Below are 19,838 nucleotides of genomic sequence, written 5' to 3'. Positions count from 1 at the left end.
ATGATACATTGAAAAATATTACGGTACTCATATCAAAAGTAAGATTTGTAATATATATATATATGAGATTGGGTAATCTTCAAGTTTAGGGGGATAAAAAAAATAAATAAAAATATTCAAGGGAAATAACTGAACGACTTACCAGTATTATCCGTTTTCTTCTAGCTGTTTATAAATAAATCACACCCTAACCCTAACGTCAATCAAATCACGTGTGTGATTTATTTATAAACAGATGTATGGAGAATACTGGTAAGACGTTCAGTTACTTCCCCTGAATATTTTTTTTTTATCCCCCTAAACTTGAAGATTACTATGAGATTGTGTATGTGTAAATTGTTTGAAGTGGTGTACAGATTTTATATATTAAGAAAAAGGAAGTAGTCAGAATTTTGGGTAATTATTTATTAGTGCTTTTTATCTCATTTCCAAGGATCATCAGAAATGATTTTTTACAGAAAATTTATGCCTTTTATATAAATCCAAAAGAGAATGTTCCTTTGTTATCTATGTGTATGTATACATGCATATGTGGGTGAATGTATGCATGTGTGGTGAACTTTGGAGGCTTAGCTATAAAATACAATACTAACCATCTCAGAAAAGAAGATCCCTTTCTCTCTTTCCAGTCCTTTGTCCTCCCTCTAACCAAATCTCCAAAAATTCACCACAAATACTTGCATGCATATATACACAGATATATAGTTAACAAAACAACATTGTCTTTCAGATTATATCTTCTGTAAAAGGAATCCTTTCTGATGGTTCTCAGAAACGAATGAGGTGTAAGCACTAACAAATAATTATTCAAAATTCTGACTAGCTCCTTTTTCTTTATATATATATATATAGTGTGTATTGTATTATATCCACTGTGGCTGATCTTATCCAATGGGTTTCGCTCTGGTTATTTAACTGGACGTTAGATAACAGCATGGTTATTTAATACTGTGTTCATCAGAGCTAGCAGGTATGAAGAGAAAAATATAACGACTAATTCGTTAATTAGAAAATTACTATTTTTAAATCTCACAACGCAAGATGTTCAGCAACAGTACTTTATAGTAAAGATTGTTTGCTAACATAACACGGCAGTCCTGATTTAGGACTAATTTGCTGTTGAAAGTGAAGAGCAACATCTGGCTTGTGGCAGCTGTGAAAAAAAGATAGATCTGATCAAGATTATATTTAGAGTTATGTCCCTTGGCTCCAAAGCTCTCAAATGTAAATCTACAAGAGTTTTCTGAAAAATGTGTTTAGGAGTATTATATCTATAGGATTTATTTGGTGAGAGATCAAGGATAGTAGGCAGGTACCTAAATGCATAATCCCTTGTTAGGGTGTATATGTATCTGTATGTTTTGGTTAAACTCTTTTTTGGGTTCGCAGGATGTTGTGAAAGAGTCGAATTGGTAATAGTCATAATGGGGCCTGTAGGTACAATAAAATGTGCTTTCTTTTATGTGGGCAAGAACTAAAAATCTCACATCTGCAGTTTAGGAAAGTGACTGGGTACTTAAAGGTTTTTTTTTTAATATGGTTCTTTTCTAGGCCGTATTTGTGAGTAATAGTTTCTTGCCAGTGTCATTGACTGTTGGTGTTCACTAAGCTAGAAGATTATTACCTTGCAGGGAAACAGGTGAGGGTTGGCAACAGGAAAGGCACCTGGCCATTGAAAAATCTGTCTCAACAAATTCCATGTAACTCATGGAGGTATGGAACAGTCAACAGTAAAATCATGATGATAGATGGATAGACAGTATACATATATGGGTGAAGACTATAACTACATATGTCAGGGTATGGTGGGAAAATCTAATTTGGTGTATCAGTGATCTAGATTAAAGTTACAACTATGAATCAGACTAAGTACAAGCTTCTTTCACCAGGATTTTACCACTCTAATTTTTTATTCATCATCATCGTTTAACGTCCGCTTTCCATGCTAGCATGGGTTGGACGATTTGACTGAGGACTGGTGGTCCAGGAGGTGACACTAGGCTCCAATCTGATTTGGCAGAGTTTCTACAGCTGGATGCCCTTCCTAACGCCAACCACTCCGAGAGTGTAGTGGGTGCTTTTACGTGCCACCGGCACGAAGGCCAGTCAGGCGGTACTGCCAACGGCCACGCTCAAAATGGTGTATTTTACGTGCCACCTGCACAGGAGCCAGTCCAGCGGCACTGGCAACAATCTCGCTCGAATGTTTTTACATGTGCCAGGAAGGCGACGCTGGGCACAGGTGCCATCACAATTTTGCTTTTTGATTAATTAATATATAAAATAAGTAACACAAGAAATATTAGCTTATATGATATATATATGTGTATATATCATCATCATTTAGTGTCCATTTTCCATGTTGGCGTGGATTAGACAGTTTGACTGAAATTGGTAAACCAGATAGCTGCACCAGATTCCAGTTTGTTTTGGTTTGGTTTCTATGTCTGGATGTCCTTCTTAATACCAACCACTTCAAAGAGTGAACCAGGTGCCTTTAACATGTCTCCAGTACTTGTGCCATATATATAATATTATATAGTAATATGTATTACATATTATACACCATATATAACGCGTATTATATAATTCATGCAATCAAATATTACAATGGCAAAAATAAAAAGTAATTAAAAAGCAATTTTTAAAAATTATTTTCATCAGAAAAGTTTTATTATCATTATGCAAATATACATGGTTTTCTGTGTTTTTTTTTTTTTTAAATTTATTTTTAATTTAATTGTTTTAACATCAGAAAGAAACAAACTGTTTTATTTCAGAAAAAAAGAAAACTGTTTTCTCACAGTTCAAAAAATTATTGGAAATCATCACCATCATCATAATTGTTATTATTATTATTAAGGTAGTGAGTTGGCAGAATTGTTAGAGCATCTGAAAAAAAAATGCTTTGCAGTATTTCATCTGACTCTTAATGTTCAGAGTTCAAATTCCACTGAGGTTGACTTTGTTTTATATCATTTCAGAATCAATAGAATAGGTACCAGTTGAGGACTGGGGATTGATGTAATTTATTAGCTCCTGTCCCAACCCACCCCAAATTCCAGACCTTTTGTTTTAGTAGAAAGAATTATCATTATTATTATTATTATTAAGGCTTTGAGCTGGCAGAATTATGAGAGCATCCAAAAAAACTGCTTTGTGATATTTCTTCCAACTCCTTCTGTTTCGCGATCAAATTCCACCAAGGTCAGTTTTGTCTTACCTCACTACGGGGTTAATGAAATAAGTCCCAGTCGAGCACTTGAGTCAATATAATCAACAGACACCCTCTCACCAAAATTGGTTGGCAAGGGGCTTAAATAGAAGACACTTGACCAAGGTGTCGTGCAGTGGGGACCAAACCCAAGACTACATGGTCGCAAAGTGAGCTTCTTAACCATACAGCCATTGCTTGTGTCTTTTAGAACAAACAAAAAAGAAAAAAAACATTTTCATATCTTAGAGGTTCATCTTTGATGCAGTTTCATTTTCCTGTTAGCATTTTAAATCATCAAAGTTCATGGCAAAGATATACACAGTTGTGGTAAGACTTTTGCTTCCTAACGACATGGTTCACGGTTCAGTCCCATTGCATAGTAGCTTGGGCAAGAGTCTTTTACCATGGAAACTGAAAGAAGCCTGTTATACATACACATACCTGTGTCTTTGTTCCCTACCTCTTGACTACCAGTGTTAGTTTGTTTATGTCCCCGTAATTTAACAATGCTTAAAAAAATATATACTGGGGCTGATTTGACTAAACCCTTCAATGTGGTGTGCCACACAGGGCCACATCTAATGACTGAAACCAGTAAAACAGAAAAGATAAAAATATCACTTTACCTCCCACCCCTAAAATACCATAAAATTTCACGTTCCAATCCCACAAAAGTAATTTTCACTTCTCTTCTAACAAGGAAGCGTTTAGGTAAACATTCTCATTACAGTCACAATTAGGTGTCGATTGTACTAGACTAAGCCCCACTACCCACCTTTATTCTCCAACATAAAATGGCAAATCTCTACATTTGGTTATATTTCAAATCATGCCAGGATCATTATCATCTCAGACTTTAAAGGGTCAATAAATTATTAAATAGTAGTGATAAATTGGTGTTGATTCAATTGAGTATTATATATAAACATTCCCTTGCATATGCAGCTGAATCAACATGTACATATGTATATAAACATACACTAATATATATTCAAATCAAAGTACTATACACACAAATAAAATACAATTTTTATGAAAAAAAAAATGTCCCATAGTATGAGTATTCCCACCCAAAAGTACTTCAAATTTTCCAGTAATCAACTATTATACCTAAACTTGTCCCTTTTATAACCCTGGACTTAGGTCAATTTAAAACAAAACAATTCACTGTCATTGCAAACCTGCAGAAACAAATTATAGATTAAACAATATTTAGCTACATTGTCAGTGGTGGCCAATTTGTAACAACCAAAGGACTCAAAGAAAAAAAAAATACAAAATCCCCCAGTAATAACATGTTATAAGAATCTACAGGTATCTACGTCAAACTAAAATCTGAAGTAATGTTACTTGAGAGAGTGCACAGCATTAAGATGAGGGGAGTCTCTCCAGGATGAGCTGCTACTTCTCCACATTGAGAGATCACAGCTTCAGTGCTACGGACATTTGATTAGAATTGCTAGAGAGATCCTTCAAGCCGAGCTAACAGGCAAGACACCTAAGGGTAGCTAAAGAAAGAGATGGTTTGATAATATCAGTTGGTCAGGCTTGGGAATCAAGCTAGAAAGTGTAATGATAGTTGCTTCTGATAGGACCCTATGGAGGAAGTGCTTCAGGACTCCACCCTGACAATCTTTCCAGGAATAGTAGGCAGAGAAAATGGGTGAATAAAATACATGTGTACATGTAAGTGCAGCTTCAAAAATAGGATTATTTAACACTTTTGATACCAACCCACTCAAGACTGTCCCTGATTCTATGTGACAAACTTAATGTAAATAAAACCTTCTGTCAAAATTTCATGTTAATTTATGATTCGGTATGTACATTTAGTGTATACATGTGTGCATGTATAGTGTATGTGTAGTATGTATAGTGTAGTGTTTCTCAACTGGGGTCCACTAACAAAATAGTAAATTGGGGATCCACAATAGAATTTGAAGGGCCTCTAAAAATATTTTGCTTTAGATGTATGTATTGCAAGAAACAGCGAGGTTTCTTTCTCTAATATTTTACATAGTTCAACCTACATGAGTTAATGCTTGAAAAACAAAATAGGAATTTTGAAAGAAATATCTATAAAACTAGTTTTTAAACATCAAATGGCTATGGGGTCCACCAGAATAAAATAGTAATCAAAGGGGTTCATAGATTAAAAAAAAAATGGTTAAGAACCCCCTGGTCTAGAGTGTTATTGTGTGTGCATGTGGAAAGCTGATCTGCAACTACAAGATGTCCTCCAGATATTTAGAAAACCATATGATCCTACAGATGTAAATCAAGAAAAAGTGAGTTGGGTTTGAGATTACCGATCTGTTAGAACAATAGGATGAAGGAAATCTCTCCGAAATAGAAAATGTCCGATAAGTGAATTGATATCGAAATGAGAGTGAGAGATAGTTGTTAGTTGCTGAAGATAATTGTTACAGAAGCAAGACAAATTTGTGCAATCTAAAAACATTAGATTCAATAGTAAAATAACAAATGGTGAAAACAGTGGGGCTTCTAACAATACAAAAAGGGCAAGTTAAGTAACCTTTATATTGTTGACATTATAAGAATTTCATAAACTTTCAAGAGAAATAATTCTTTTTTTTGCAACAGTAGATTTTGAAGGACATAGAGCTACAATAGCACATAAACATTGGATAGAAGGGCCAGCCTTTGACTATTTCTATCCAGAAGAGCTTTACAACCCAATATTTACATGCTGTTATTTATTACCTCGACATATTTCTGGTCACCATCAAAAGTAAATGTCTTAAAAAAAATTAAGTTTAGATCTTGCCATGTTGATTGCTGTACAGGTCTCTGGGTCTGAAACATGTAAATGTTACTTAACTTTCCCCATTTCACATTGTTAGAAGCTTTCCATCTCCATTATTTGTTATTCTACTTCTGTATCACAATGCTTCAAGCAAATTACAATTTTCTTCTTTATTAGATTCAAAAGATTTTCTAGTTTTTACCATCATAATTATAAAAAGTTGGTTTCTCAATGATAATAATTCCTTACACTAATACAATCACCATACATTCTATACCGTATATCACCATTTTAACATCTACTTTTCTATACTTGCATGGATCAGATGGAATTCAATGAGTCAGATTTTCTATGATTGGACTTTCTTCCTGTCACCAACTTTCACAGGTTTCTAAGAGAGGAATATTTTACCATGGCTAGACATGATTTCACAGATTGGAAATGAAAGACACTGCTTGTATGACAGTGATGATCACTTACAATTATCACATGATGTCAAGACAGAGACATACATGTCTACCAAATCCACTCACAAGGCTTTGGTCAGCCAGAAGCTATTGTAAAAGACACATTTGTCCAATGAGGCACAGTGGAACTGAACCCAGAACTGCATGGTTGGGAAGCAAACTTCTTAACCTCACAGCCATCAGTTTTATAAATTTATACTTAAATTATCTTAATGAAAATTAAATACAGAAACAAATTTTAATGAGCACTACAATTTGTGCCATTCAATATTGATAATGATTTCTAACATAGGCAGAACATAACTATTTCATTGACCCCCAGAGAGATGAAAGACAAAGTCACCTTTAGGAGGATTTAAGCTCAAAATGTAAAAACCCATAACTAAATGCCATGAGGCATTTTCCCCAATGTTAACAATTTGGCAACCCACAATCCTTTGCTAATTTTCAGTGTAAGGGACAGAATTTTTTAGGGAAGAAAATATAATTAGCAGAACTAAGCTCAATATATTACTGGTACTTATTTTATATTAATCCCCCAAGGAATGAAAAATGAAGTCAATCCCAGTTGGAATTGAACTTAGAATGTAAAAATTTGTAAATAGAAACCACAAAGTACTTCTTTCATCTGTTTGTTCTATATCAACTTGTCTGGTATGTATCTTATCAAACTAGGAAGATGACAGGCAGTTTGGAATTGTCAATAATAATAATAATAATAATCCTTTCTAATTTTTGGTACAAGGGCAGCAATTTTTAAGGGACAGAGAAGTCAATTACATTGAATCTGGTGTTCAACTGGTAAGATATCTTATTGTCCCCAGAAGGATAAAAGGTAAAGTTAACCTTGGTGACACTGGAACTCAGAATGTAAAGAACTGGAAGAAATACCACTAAGCATTTTGTTTGGTGTGCTAGCAATTACTCAGATAATTAAATTATAAATTTTTCACATAAGATCACTAGGATCCTGAAGATTTTAGTCACTCTATTGTGAAGTTAGTGGTCGTACAGGAATAGTCATTTACAATACATTGTCCAAAACTTAATTACAATGTATTATAACAATCATATAGTAGCGCCAAGTTTATCTGTCCATGGGATGCTTCTAGTTTCTGTCGTGCTAAGCAAATGAGATAAATCTCTATTATTAATTGTAATGAACTGGCATTGTATCTATGGCAAGATGTATTAGAAAAGGCTTCTTCACAAACCTACTGTTGTTGTTATTAAACCAATATCTATTTTAATCAGGAACTCAAGAACAAAATGGTTACTGCAACCAGTGAAAGAATTTCTACAAAGAGTCTCTAAACCATTGAAACTAGTACCATCTAACCAGCAATCTCCATATTGTCTTTCAGAATGGAAGCTACATGTTTTTAAGATGCAAACCTTAAAAAGTGGTATTTCAAAGACTTTAACCTTTATTCAATGTAAGACCAAATGATCCCAGCTATGATGCTAAGGAAAGGACTGGTGAATCCTCCCAATCATTATGGTCTCAACAAGGGCTCTCCATCAACAGACTATGTATTTTTTTCATGGCACTACCAACCCACCTGTCCTTTGTTTAGATTTCCTAAACGGATTCATACAGACACAGGCTATCATTCTTCATCAGTATCATGGATCTACACAAGCAGTGCTGACTGTTGCCACAATAACGAGTCAATCCTGTCATCACTTTTCATCCACACACGATGGAATACTCTGCACCGTCAGCCATACTGAAAATTGTGTCAATGCCAAACAAGAAGCTGCCATGTTATATACAAGCTCACGTGTATTGAAGGAATTTTGATGGGAAGTGAGTACAGCAGCTAACAGGATTGGTGGAGTGTCAGCAAACAGTTTAACTCTTTCACATTCAAATTACTCTGTCAAATATAATGCTTATTTATTCACATTCTTATGAATTAATCATACATCATCTTGTAGCTTCAAGATTTTGATGATATGATTGTTTATTTTTAGAATGACATTGTAGTGTTGGTGTAAGAAGCAGGATCTGGTCAGTTTGAACATAAAACAGAACATCTGAGCTGGATATGGCTGGTTTAAATGTTAAAGGGTTAACAGTTTTTGTCTTTTCAACACTACTGTATTCCCTAACAAACTGACTTAACTTTCAATGAAGCCAATTCACTTAGCTTTCAATGGGTGTCATGTAAAAGAGAAGAAGCAGTATAGTTCACTATTGTTAAACAGCAAGTTTCATAGATTATTGATCTCAAATCAATAAAATAAGTATCAGTAATAAACTGAGATTGAGTCAATCAACCTACTTCACCTCTACCCTGACCTTACAAAAAGTTGTTAATGCCTACTCAAATAAAACTAATATAGTATTCTTTTGTTTTTAATAAGAAAGTCTGCAAATAAAACAGCAATGTAAATAATTTAAACTGAATCTAGAAAACTAACTAGATTTAGACTGAAACAAATATATATATATATATATATATATATAAAACACACATGTGGATTTATAAATAGATTAACTATCTTAATTTTGACTAAACCCAAAGCCATGAAAGGATTAAAAGAAAAGTTTGATTAGTTTAATAATATCTCACTGTTACATTATACTAAACTACAGAATATTGCCATAGATATAGAAACTCATAAAAGCTAACCTTCTTCAGGTCCCATTTCTTCCTTTATTTCCAAAACTTATTCAGTAAAATCAATGTGGTACTAAAAATGGCAGCTCCCAAAACAAAGTAACTGATATTTTGGGGAGTGAAATGACGCTTGAAGTCTATCTTTGAGACAGATTCTTCTTTTTCTTTGTTCTCTTGCTTTGTCTTCATCTGAATAGCTGCTTCAATGGCTGAGTCGACAATTTCAGAAGCAGATTTCTCTATGTGACTTCCATGTTTGTCTGTAACTAGAGATTCTTCAGATTTGCTGAGGCCTTTATCTAGTATTTCTTGAGAGTCGGTTTCTGATACATCAACTGTATTCACAGAGTCTGTTACTTCGGCTTCACGTTTGCTTTCAAATCCTGAATCCAAAGCATTGGCCTCTTCAGACAAGATTTTCTGAGCCACCGAGGAAGGTGTTTCTCTATCATGTGATGTTTCAGAGAAAACGTTCTCATGCTGAGTTTCCTCAGGAACTGTAGTCTTAGTTTCCAGAGATATTTCATCCTGGAAACCATCTTTTGGGCTCGTTTTTTCAGAATGATCCCTGGCAGTATCCCCAGACATTTGACTCTGAAATGCAGCCACACTATCTCCTTTACTCAATTCAACTGACCCTTCAGTTTTCATTACGTTTACCTCAGAGATGCTTGAAGCATCTGATGCTATATTTTGGAAGCCACTTTCAGGAACTGTTGGCTCCAATATTTCTGCTCTAACATCAGAACTATCCTCAGTATGGTGATCAGGTGTTGAAGTAGTCTCTCCAGATGGTTTTACACTTTCTGATGGAATTTCCGAAATGATTTTAGCAACATTTTCAGCATCGGGTGTAATAGTTTTATCAGAGTCTTCAAGAACATCATTGGAACTTGACAATTTACTTTCTAATAAGACACTGTTTTGGTTTATGGTATCATTTTCATTCAGTTCCTGAGCTTCTTTAGGCTTAGGTGTGTTGGAGTAAACAAAAGGACTCATGCTGTTGGTCTGAGGAATTGAGGAACTAGACTTTGAACCTGAAACAGAGTCCTTACCAAAAAATGGACTTGAAAGCGATGTTTCAGAAGAACTAGTGTTGGAATAAAAATTAGACATTTCAGGAGTTTCCTGCTTGGTAGATGATGATGATGACGATGATGATGGCAATGACTCCTTTGAGTAACTAGGAGATGTTGAATAATCTGGAGTTACCATTGGTCCAATGACTGAACTTGATGGAAGCAGTGGTGTCAAAGTTGGTGAAACAAGATTCCTATCAGATTGAAGGTCATCCCTGACGGACCAATTCTCAGGAACTTGATTAAAATTAGGAATATTAAGTGTTGCTTCATTCCTCTGTAGAATTTTGGATTCATATTCTGATGTATCGGTGCTCACTTGGGACAGATCCTTACCATACAGCTCTTCTGAAGCTGCTTCTGGCTTTTGTTCATATTTAATATCGCTATCACCACTGGAAGAACTATGATTTGGGACAGCATCATTATAGTGAGATATATTCTTAGCATCAGTATCAAGGAAGACAGCATTTGACGTGAATCTATGCTCTTGTAAATCATTATTATTGTCTGCATCAAGCGATGCAGCGTTTATTGTCTTGCTGCTGTCTAATGTATGTTTAGCATCCAGGGCACTATCTTTACCAGCCTCATGCTGAATATTCTGGAATTTTCTGTTGTGTAGCAAGCCAGGAGCAGAGTTTAATTTCTGCCCATCGCCTACTAGAGGTTCCATATTTCCTTCGACAAATGGAACAGAGTATGGCATGTGTTCACTTACATGAGTGTTGTTCAGTACCTCTTGTGCATCCTGCATTTTCCCAAGTGCAATTAACAAAGTATCTATATCAGATTTAGTATGTGTAAGCCAGTTGTAAATAAGATTAACCAGAGAGCTACCTGAATCAGTTTTCAATCTTAAGTCTTCAAGTTGTGATACTTCTTCCAAACTGTAGCCTACGTAAAAACAAAGAAAGAAAAAAGAAATTCCATTAATTTGTCTTAAAATGGTAGATTTTTCTAAAACTCACCAATTTATATTAAAATACCAGTTCTTTTTAAAACCCATTAATTCATCTTAAAATGCTAGATCTTTCTAAAACCTGTTAATATATCTTACCCATTCAATTTAAAATAAATGCAAGTCTGTCAACACAATGCAACACAGACTTTAAAAAAAGACTTTCACTATATAACAGTCTATTATTAACAAGCCATACCACACAAGGCCATGACATTTCTCCATCATATTTATATGTATGTGTGTGTGTATGCATATATAAAAAATACATAGGCAAAAATAAAACAGAAAATGTTTTATACTTAAAGCATCAGCAAGGGAGTCATCTTACAACCAGATCTTAATATCAAAGTATGTTAACATTTTTAAAAAATAAACTCCATGGAGAAAAATTTGTTGGAGAAGAGGAGTCTTTGTCTGTCTGTTTCTCAATACTCTACATCAAATGATAATCAGTAATTTAAAAAAAATCCATCACCAAACTAGTTAATTAACTGCTGTGTACTTTACAAATGCTGTAGAAGGAAACTGTAGAAGTGCTAGATCCAGGAAAACATGAGACAAAGTGGTGAAGCATGATCTTTGGATGTTGAATTTCACAGAGGTGATAAGTGATCAAGACCTTTGGTGATTAGCCATGCTTGAGAAGACATGTCAAGCCATGTGGAATCATAGTGGTGAATAGTAAAAGGCACCCACTACACTCTTGGAGTGGTTGGCGTTAAGAAAGACATCCAACCATAGAAACCAAGCCAAATCAGAGCAGAGCCTGGCACAGCTCTCCAGCTTACCAGCCCGTCAAACTATCTGACCCATGCCAGCTTGGAAAATGGACACTAAATGATGATGATGATGACGACGGTGATGTGTATTTTAGAAATACAAAACCATAACTGATGATCAATGACCAAAATCATTTGCTGTAAACATACCAAGATGTAAAGCCAACAGTCTCCAGCTTTCAGGGTATTCTTGGTCCAATCGTTTCAGGGGCCCAAGTAGGTTTGGTAGAATGGATTCCCATTTAGATTCATCTGGAATACTCCACTTTCTGCTCACCTCTTTTTGCAGTGACTTGTAAGTATTTTTATTGTGGTTATTATTATTTTTCCTACAGCTGTACTCGTTACTAAAATGGTAATTCTTAGACACCAGATCTAGAAACAAAGAAAGGTAAATTATGATCAATTTTTTTGTTTACGTAGCAAAAGGGCTTTTAAAAAAATACTGAAAGGGAAGAAAAGACCACATGGGAAAAAACAGTTTGGGTTCTAAAAGAAAGAAGGACAAAAGTGGATATGTTGGGTAGAAGTGATATGCTGCTCTCACCCACAGAGTAGAAGCCAGTGATAAAATAATTTGTCTTTACCAATCAGTCCAATAGCATTTTTTGTCTAGTTTAGGATGTTTATATGCAGCAAGTTGGCAGAATTGTTAACATGCTGGGTGAAATGCTGAGACTAACTTAGCCTTTCATCATTTCAGGGTCAATAAATTAAGTGCCAGTTGAGCATGGGGTGAGCAATGTAATTGACTTTACTCTTGAGTATGAGTATAGAAAGAAAAAAAGACTGCATTAATCTGCCAAGCCATGTCAAGCCAGAATGACAGAGTAGGCTCATCAAACCAGAGGAGCAGGGGTGTAAGGACAGGACTGGGAGATGAGATCTAGGCATAGTGAATGAAGGAGGAAATGCGAGAAAGAGATGTAAATTGGTTTGTTAGGGTAGGGTGAAAAAAAAGTTTTCTTGTGTGTGGGTGGAACACCCAGGTCAGCGGCTAGCAGATGGCAATAATAGAGTGAGACAAGGTATGTGGGTTACACATGTGAAAAACAAAATCGGGATTTAGAAAAGAGCACTTATAAAACTAGTTCTTAAACATTGAACAGCTATAGGAATCCACCAGAATAGAACAGTTATCAAAGGGGTTCCATAGCTAAAAATGGTTAAACACCACTTTAAAAGCAAGGCTACAAATACTAGCTTATATAAAATTAATCTATATTGATTATATAAAATTTATCAATTCATAATCTCTATGGCATGTGTTACCTAATGTCACGTTATATCCAACAGCTATCTTAGTTTCGTAATAATTGTTGTTGTTGGCACTCTGTCACTTACGACGTCGAGCGTTCCAGTTGATCCGATCAACGGAACAGCCTGCTCGTGAAATTAACGTGCAAGTGGCTGAGCACTCCACAGACACGTGTACCCTTAACGTAGTTCTCGGGGATATTCAGCGTGACACAGAGTGTGACAAGGCTGACCCTTTGAATTACAGGCACAACAGAAACAGGAAGTAAGAGTGAGAGAAAGTTGTGGTGAAAGAGTACAGCAGGGTTCGCCACCATCCCCTGCCGGAGCCTCGTTGAGCTTATAGGTGTTTTCACTCAATAAATACTCACAACGCCCGGTCTGGGAATCGAAACCGCAAGTCTGCTGCCCTAACCACTGGGCCATTGCGCCTCCACTTTGTAATAATTACTAAATAATTAATAAGATGAGTTTGACAATTGTCATGGGGCATAAAGGAAAAGCAAAGTTGAACTTTGCAGGATTTGGAATCAGAATATAAAGGGGCATACCTGGTGTTCTATCAATTCTCTCGTTTGCTACTATGACAATGCTAAGAGCAGAGTAACAACAGCTGTCACACTCAGAGCAAGCAAGTTCACCCTGCCCACTTTCATTGCTGTCACCACCAGAATCTCAAAGCATACAGATAGTGACTGAACAGTGGAGAGTGTGCACCCTGGGTGGGCTATTGAGCTGCACCACTGCATGCAATTAACTTGTGTATGTAGGTCATTGTCTATGCTAGGTGGAAGCATGGCATATTGAGAACAATAGGTCTGTGAGTAATATCTAGTCATTCAGCCAACCACCTGCATGTTATATATGTCTACGTGATCAAAAGCCGATATGGAACTCTACAATAAAAACAGATAAGACAGTGTTGATAGAACAACAAGTCCAGACTGTTAGTGAACCCCATACAAATTAATTACCGTATACTGAAATGTCCAGTATTTTATTTTATTATTTCTTTTTGTCATTAATTAATTTGGGAGAAACAAAATGTAATGTGGCTGTGTGGTAAGAAGTTTGCTTCCCAACCACATGATTCTGGGTTCAGCACTACTGCATGGCACCTTGGGCAAGAGTCTTCTACTATAGCTCCCAACTGACCAAAGCCTTGTGAATGGATTTAGTAGATGGAAACTGAAAGAAACTTATAAAAAATTGCTAATGGTACATTGGTAGTTATATGGAGAAATTACATCATCTTTGTATCTCCTTCCTCTGCATACACATCATTTTATGTTCCTAGTATGTTTCTTAAAACTAACGCAGTCATTAAATAATGTAATTAAATCAGGTGTGAGATGTGTATGCAGAGGAAGGAGATACAAAGATGATGTAATTTCTCCATATAACTACCAATGTACCATTAGCAATTTTTTATAAGTTTGTGTTAACAGACTTTGATAACTTGGCACATTTTCAGTATTTTATTAGTAACAATTTTTGTACCTGGTGGACTTAGGCTCATCTGGTTCCCTAGTCTATGGCACTTGGTCTCCCATCAGCAATATGGCTTAGTGGTCAGGGTGTTGGGCTCACAATTGTAAGCTCATGAGTTCAATTCCCAGCAGCATGTTGCATTGTATCCTTGAGCAAGACACTTTATTTCACATTGCTCCATTCCACTCAGCTGGCAAAAATGAGTAGTACCCATATTCCAAAAGGCCAGCCTTGTTACATTCTGAGTTATGCTAACCTACCGGAGAACCATGTTAATCATCATCATCATCATCATCATCATCGTTTAACGTCCGCTTTCCATGCTAGCATGGGTTGGACGATTTGACTGAGGACTGGTGAAACCGGGTGGCAACACCAGGCTCCAGTCTGATTTGGCAGAGTTTCTACAGCTGGATGCCCTTCCTAACGCCAACCACTCAGAGAGTGTAGTGGGTGCTTTTACGTGTCACCCGCACGAAAACGGCCACGCTCGAAATGGTGTCTTTTATGTGCCACCCGCACAAGCCAGTCCAGGGGCACTGGCAACGATCTCGCTCTAAAATCCTACAGGAGCCAGTCAGGCGGTACTGGCAACGGCCAGAAGGGTATACATATCTGAGATGTGTGGACATTAGATGCAGGGCAAATTTTGGATACATTTAAAAATATTAAAAAATGCTTCGTATACAACAGAAATCATAGTAAGTCTACGAGCTACAAATTCAAAACACAAATAGCTGGAACAAATTCCACAAGGTATTTTATCCATTACTCTAAAGATGACCTTAACAGAACTTGAACTCACAGTGCAGAGAACCAGAACAAATGTCATAGAATATTTTGTCCTGTACTCTAACACTCTTGCTAGTTTGCTGTGTATAATTGCCAACCAAGATGTCATGGTACATCTCCAACAATAACATATATGAGTCACAGTTGTTCAGCTAACCTCAACAATAACAATTAGTACAACTGTATAGCCACAAGGGCAAAAATAGGCAAACAGGGTTAAGTCCAACTGCATGGCACCTTGGGTAAGTGTCTTCTACTATAGCCTCAGGCTGATCAAAGCCTTGTGAGTGGATTTGGATTTGGTAGACGGAAACTGAAAGAAGCCTGTCGTATGTGTGTGTTCCCACTGTTTGACAACCAGTACCAGTGTGTTTACATTCCTGTAACTTTGCAGTTTGGTGAAAGAGACTGATAAAATAAGTATCAGGTTTTAAAAAAATTAAGTATTGGGGTTGATACATTTGACTAAAAATTCTTCAAGGTGGTGCCCCAGTATGGCCAGAGTCAAAAGACTGAAACATGTAAATGAAAAGTTCGTAGATAAACTTACCTTCTTGGGACCGTTTCACTTTCTCAGCTAAGTCAGGTAGGTTGATGCTGGAACTGAGTAAAGCTTCAGTTAGTCTCAACTGCCAGTGCTCACTCAATGCAAGATGACAAAGTAAACTATTCACAGCAGCCTTGTTCCCTTTAATTTCATATTCCAATTCAATTTGGTCCTATGAAAAAACAGGAATTCATTTACCTATTTTAAAACAACTAAACACTACATACAGATGGATGAGAGAGGTTACATGTGGTATGCATGGTCCATACAAACATCTAGGCGAGATGTACCTACATTTATAGCAGTGACATCAAAGATCTTCATTCACGAAATACCAAAACACAAAAGAGGTTGCATTAGTATCAATGACAAAATCCAAGGCCTCTGCCAGGGATGTAGCCAGCCCACTTATGCATACCTTTCCTCCGTTGGACACTAAACTCCACTTGCAAAGACCTGTTGAGGCAAGTGAAATTGAAATTGAACTAAATTCGACGACTGGCCCCTATGCCAATGTCTCCTCCATTGGACACTAAACTCTGCTTGCAAAGACCTGTTAGAGCAAGCAAAAGTGAAATCATGATGGCACCACCGTTTGAGCATGATCGTTACCGGTGTCACCTTCCTGGCACTTGTGCCGCAGCTTCGTGTTCCTGGCCCATGCAAGCATGGAAAAGTGAACATTAAATAATGATAATAAAATACATATATATATATATATATATATATGTAATGGAGGTGCAATTGGCCAGTGGTTAGGGCAGCGGACTCGCGGTCATAGGATCACGGTTTCGATTCCCAGACCGGGCGTTGTGAGTGTTTATTGAGCGAAAACACCTAAAGCTCCAGCAGGGGATGGTGTCGAACCCTGCTGTATTCTTCCACCACAACTTTCTCTCACTCTTACTTCCTGTTTCTGTTGTGCTTGTAATTCAAAGGGTCAGCCTTGTCACACTGTGTCACGCTGAATATCTCCGAGAACTACGTTAAGGGTACACGTGTCTGTGGAGTGCTCAGCCACTTGCATGTTAATTTCACAAGCAGGCTGTTCCGTTGATCGGATCAACTGGAACCCTCGACAACGTAAGCGACGGAGTGCCAACAATAATATATATGTATGTGTTTGTTAGGGAAAGAGAAGAGACATATTTATATAATGAGGAACAACTAAATAACTTTTTGATGCCCATTTTTATTCATTAAAATCTTGACTTCTCCGCTTTATATTATTATTTCATAAATGCACAACATATTAGAAAGCAGGAAAAAAAAACATTATTATTATTATTATTACTACAATATTTACTTTATTTGCCCATTTTTCTCATTCAGTTTCTCTGTTATTGTAAAGCTGAATATAGCTGTTGCCAGCTCTATTGTATTTACCTTGCAATGTAATATGGTGAAGTGGTTTGGTTGTTTAAGTTAGTTGGAGCAGGGGAGATATTGCCACATCAATATAATGGACCTGGGCAGAATTCATACACAATTTTGCAGTAACAAAGAAATTAATACAGTAAAAAATGGCAGGTAGGATGTGAAATGAAATATGAACTGCAGTTTTCAACAATGAATGCAAAAAAAAATACACACACACACACATATATATATATGTACCCACAAACGTATGCAAATGTACACATGCACACAAACATAAATCTTCACACACACACAGATACATATACATGCATACACAATCACATGCACATTTATACACACAAACATACAAGCCTCCACTCACATATACATACACTCAATGATTTTTGAGGTACATGCCAGTGATAATACTTTGCCTCTTCATTTAAAAATAATAACTATTAACGATTTAATGTTTTTATGCATTGCATTGACACTAAACTCCTGATTTTATCACTCAGTGAAGGAGAGAAGGGCAGTGGCCATGCAGCCACCACTGCCCACCTGTCAAATCACCCAATTCTTTTGGTTTTTCTAAGGACTAATGGGAATAAGGAATCTTAAGATCTGGCCTGAATGCTTGCAACATAGAGAACTTGTCCAAGGGTCCTCAAGCACCAGGTGATTGTGTCAAGGGATTCTTTAGCGTTTAGATTATTCTGTCAATGTAATGCTTATTTTCTTCTATTTGTTCCAGTCATTAGACTGCAGCCATGCTGGGGCACTGATATTCAAAGAATATTAGTCAAATGAATTGACCCCAGTACTTCTTGTTTTAAAAATTTTTTTTTAAGCCTGGTACTTTGGTTGGATCGAGTCTATAGTAGAAGACAGTTACCCAAGGTGCCACCATGTGGTTGGGAAGCAAACTTGGTCTCTTTTGCTGAACTGCTAAGTTAAGGTGATGTAACCACACCAATACCAGTTGTCAAGCAATGATGGGAGACAAACACAGACAAAGACACATACACACACGGCAGGTTTCTTTTAGTTTCCATCTACCAAATCCACTCACAAAGATTTGGTTAGCCAGAGGCTAGATGACACTCGTCCAAAGTCTCACACAGTGGCACCGAACCCAGAACCATGTGGTTCAAAAGCAAACTTTTTACCATACAGCCTTGCCTATGTCTGTTCACGTGCTTCGAATTAATTATGCATTATCTCATAGTTTCAAGATTTCAATGATGTGATTGTTTTATTTTTAGAATGATATTGTAGGGTAGGTGTAGAGAGGCCAAATCAGGCCAATTTGAACATAAAACTGAATATTTTGGTCAGATATGCAAGATTTATTGTGGCGAGCTGGCAGAATTGTTAGCACACCAAGTGAAATACTTAGCAAAATCTCATCTGTCCATACAATTTGAGTTGAGTTCAAATTCCACCAAGGTCAACTTTGCTTTCATCATTTTGTGGTTAATAAAATAAATACCAGTTGAGTACTTATGTTGATGTAAATGACTTAACTACTCTTGGATAAGAGTATAAAGAGTGTACCCCTGTGTCAAGCCATGTTGAGCCAGAGTAGCAAAGTAGGCTCACCAAACCAGTACGATCTCAATCTCAATACATGGTCTTCACATCAGACCATGATTGAGAGAGAACATACTGAGGCCTTCATCCTGCAGTAGATCAGACATAGGCAATCCAATCCAATGTTAAAGGGTTAAACTAGGAATCAGATTGTCAACCACCCGACCTGTAACCAAAATATTAGAGCCATCATAACCTCCAGGACTCAGAAGGTCCAGAGCTTCACTCAGTTTCCATGGCATGTAAGTGACTGAATGACATATAAATGACTCCACACTGAATGGGAAGATGGGATATGAAGGACACTGCCAGTATGACAGTGACATTTATAACTATCACATGATGGCAAGGCAAGGAGACAATAACACAAACATGATAGTCTCTCATAGTCCAAGAAAGACAGTTCTGCAATTTCTTGCTGCACATCATGGCTAGTGCAGCCTGACTGGCTTCAGTGCCGGTGGCACGTAAAATGCACCGTCTAAATGTGGTCAAAGCCAATGCCTGGCTCCCGTGCCAGTGGCATGTGAAAAGCACTATCCGAACATGGTCAATACCAGTGCTCCCTGACTGGCTCCTGTGTCGGTGGCACGTAAAAAGCACCCGCTACACTCTTGGAGTGATTGGCATTGGGCATCCAGCTGTAGAATCATTGCCAGATCAGATTGGAGCTTGGGGCAGCCCACTGGCTTGCCAGACCTTAGTCAAACCGTCCAACTCATGCCTGCATATCAGTTCACTCGCTCCATCAAATAAATGTTGCCTGAACATCAAATCAAAGGTGCCATGCAGTGGGTCTCACCCCAAGAGTACATGGTTAGGAAGAAAGCTTCTCGACCACATAGCTACGCCTTTTTATCTAGATACAAAAAAAAAAAAAAAGGAAAGATAGTCAT

General features: G+C 36.9%; 1 protein-coding gene across 1 annotated transcript in view; it reads right to left on the bottom strand.

The window, feature by feature from the left end:
• Positions 1 to 2,641: 2,641 nt before the first annotated feature.
• LOC106868927 (uncharacterized) overlaps positions 2,642 to 19,838 on the bottom strand; it is a 59,116-nt gene continuing 41,919 nt past the window's right edge. The window contains exons 3-5 of the mRNA XM_052972678.1: positions 15,994 to 16,162; positions 12,054 to 12,278; positions 2,642 to 11,057 (exon numbers count right to left, since the gene is read on the bottom strand). Coding sequence (XP_052828638.1) covers positions 9,115 to 10,917 — 1,803 coding nt within the window. The 5' untranslated portion in view covers positions 10,918 to 11,057; positions 12,054 to 12,278; positions 15,994 to 16,162 and the 3' untranslated portion in view covers positions 2,642 to 9,114. The remainder of the gene's footprint in view (positions 11,058 to 12,053; positions 12,279 to 15,993; positions 16,163 to 19,838) is intronic.

This window comes from Octopus bimaculoides, chromosome 14 (genome assembly GCF_001194135.2).
Source record: "Octopus bimaculoides isolate UCB-OBI-ISO-001 chromosome 14, ASM119413v2, whole genome shotgun sequence".
In the NCBI taxonomy this organism is placed as follows: Eukaryota; Metazoa; Mollusca; class Cephalopoda; order Octopoda; family Octopodidae; genus Octopus; species Octopus bimaculoides.
The sequence above is the reverse complement of the archived record's forward strand: the minus strand, read 5'-3'. Positions and strand labels throughout refer to the sequence as shown.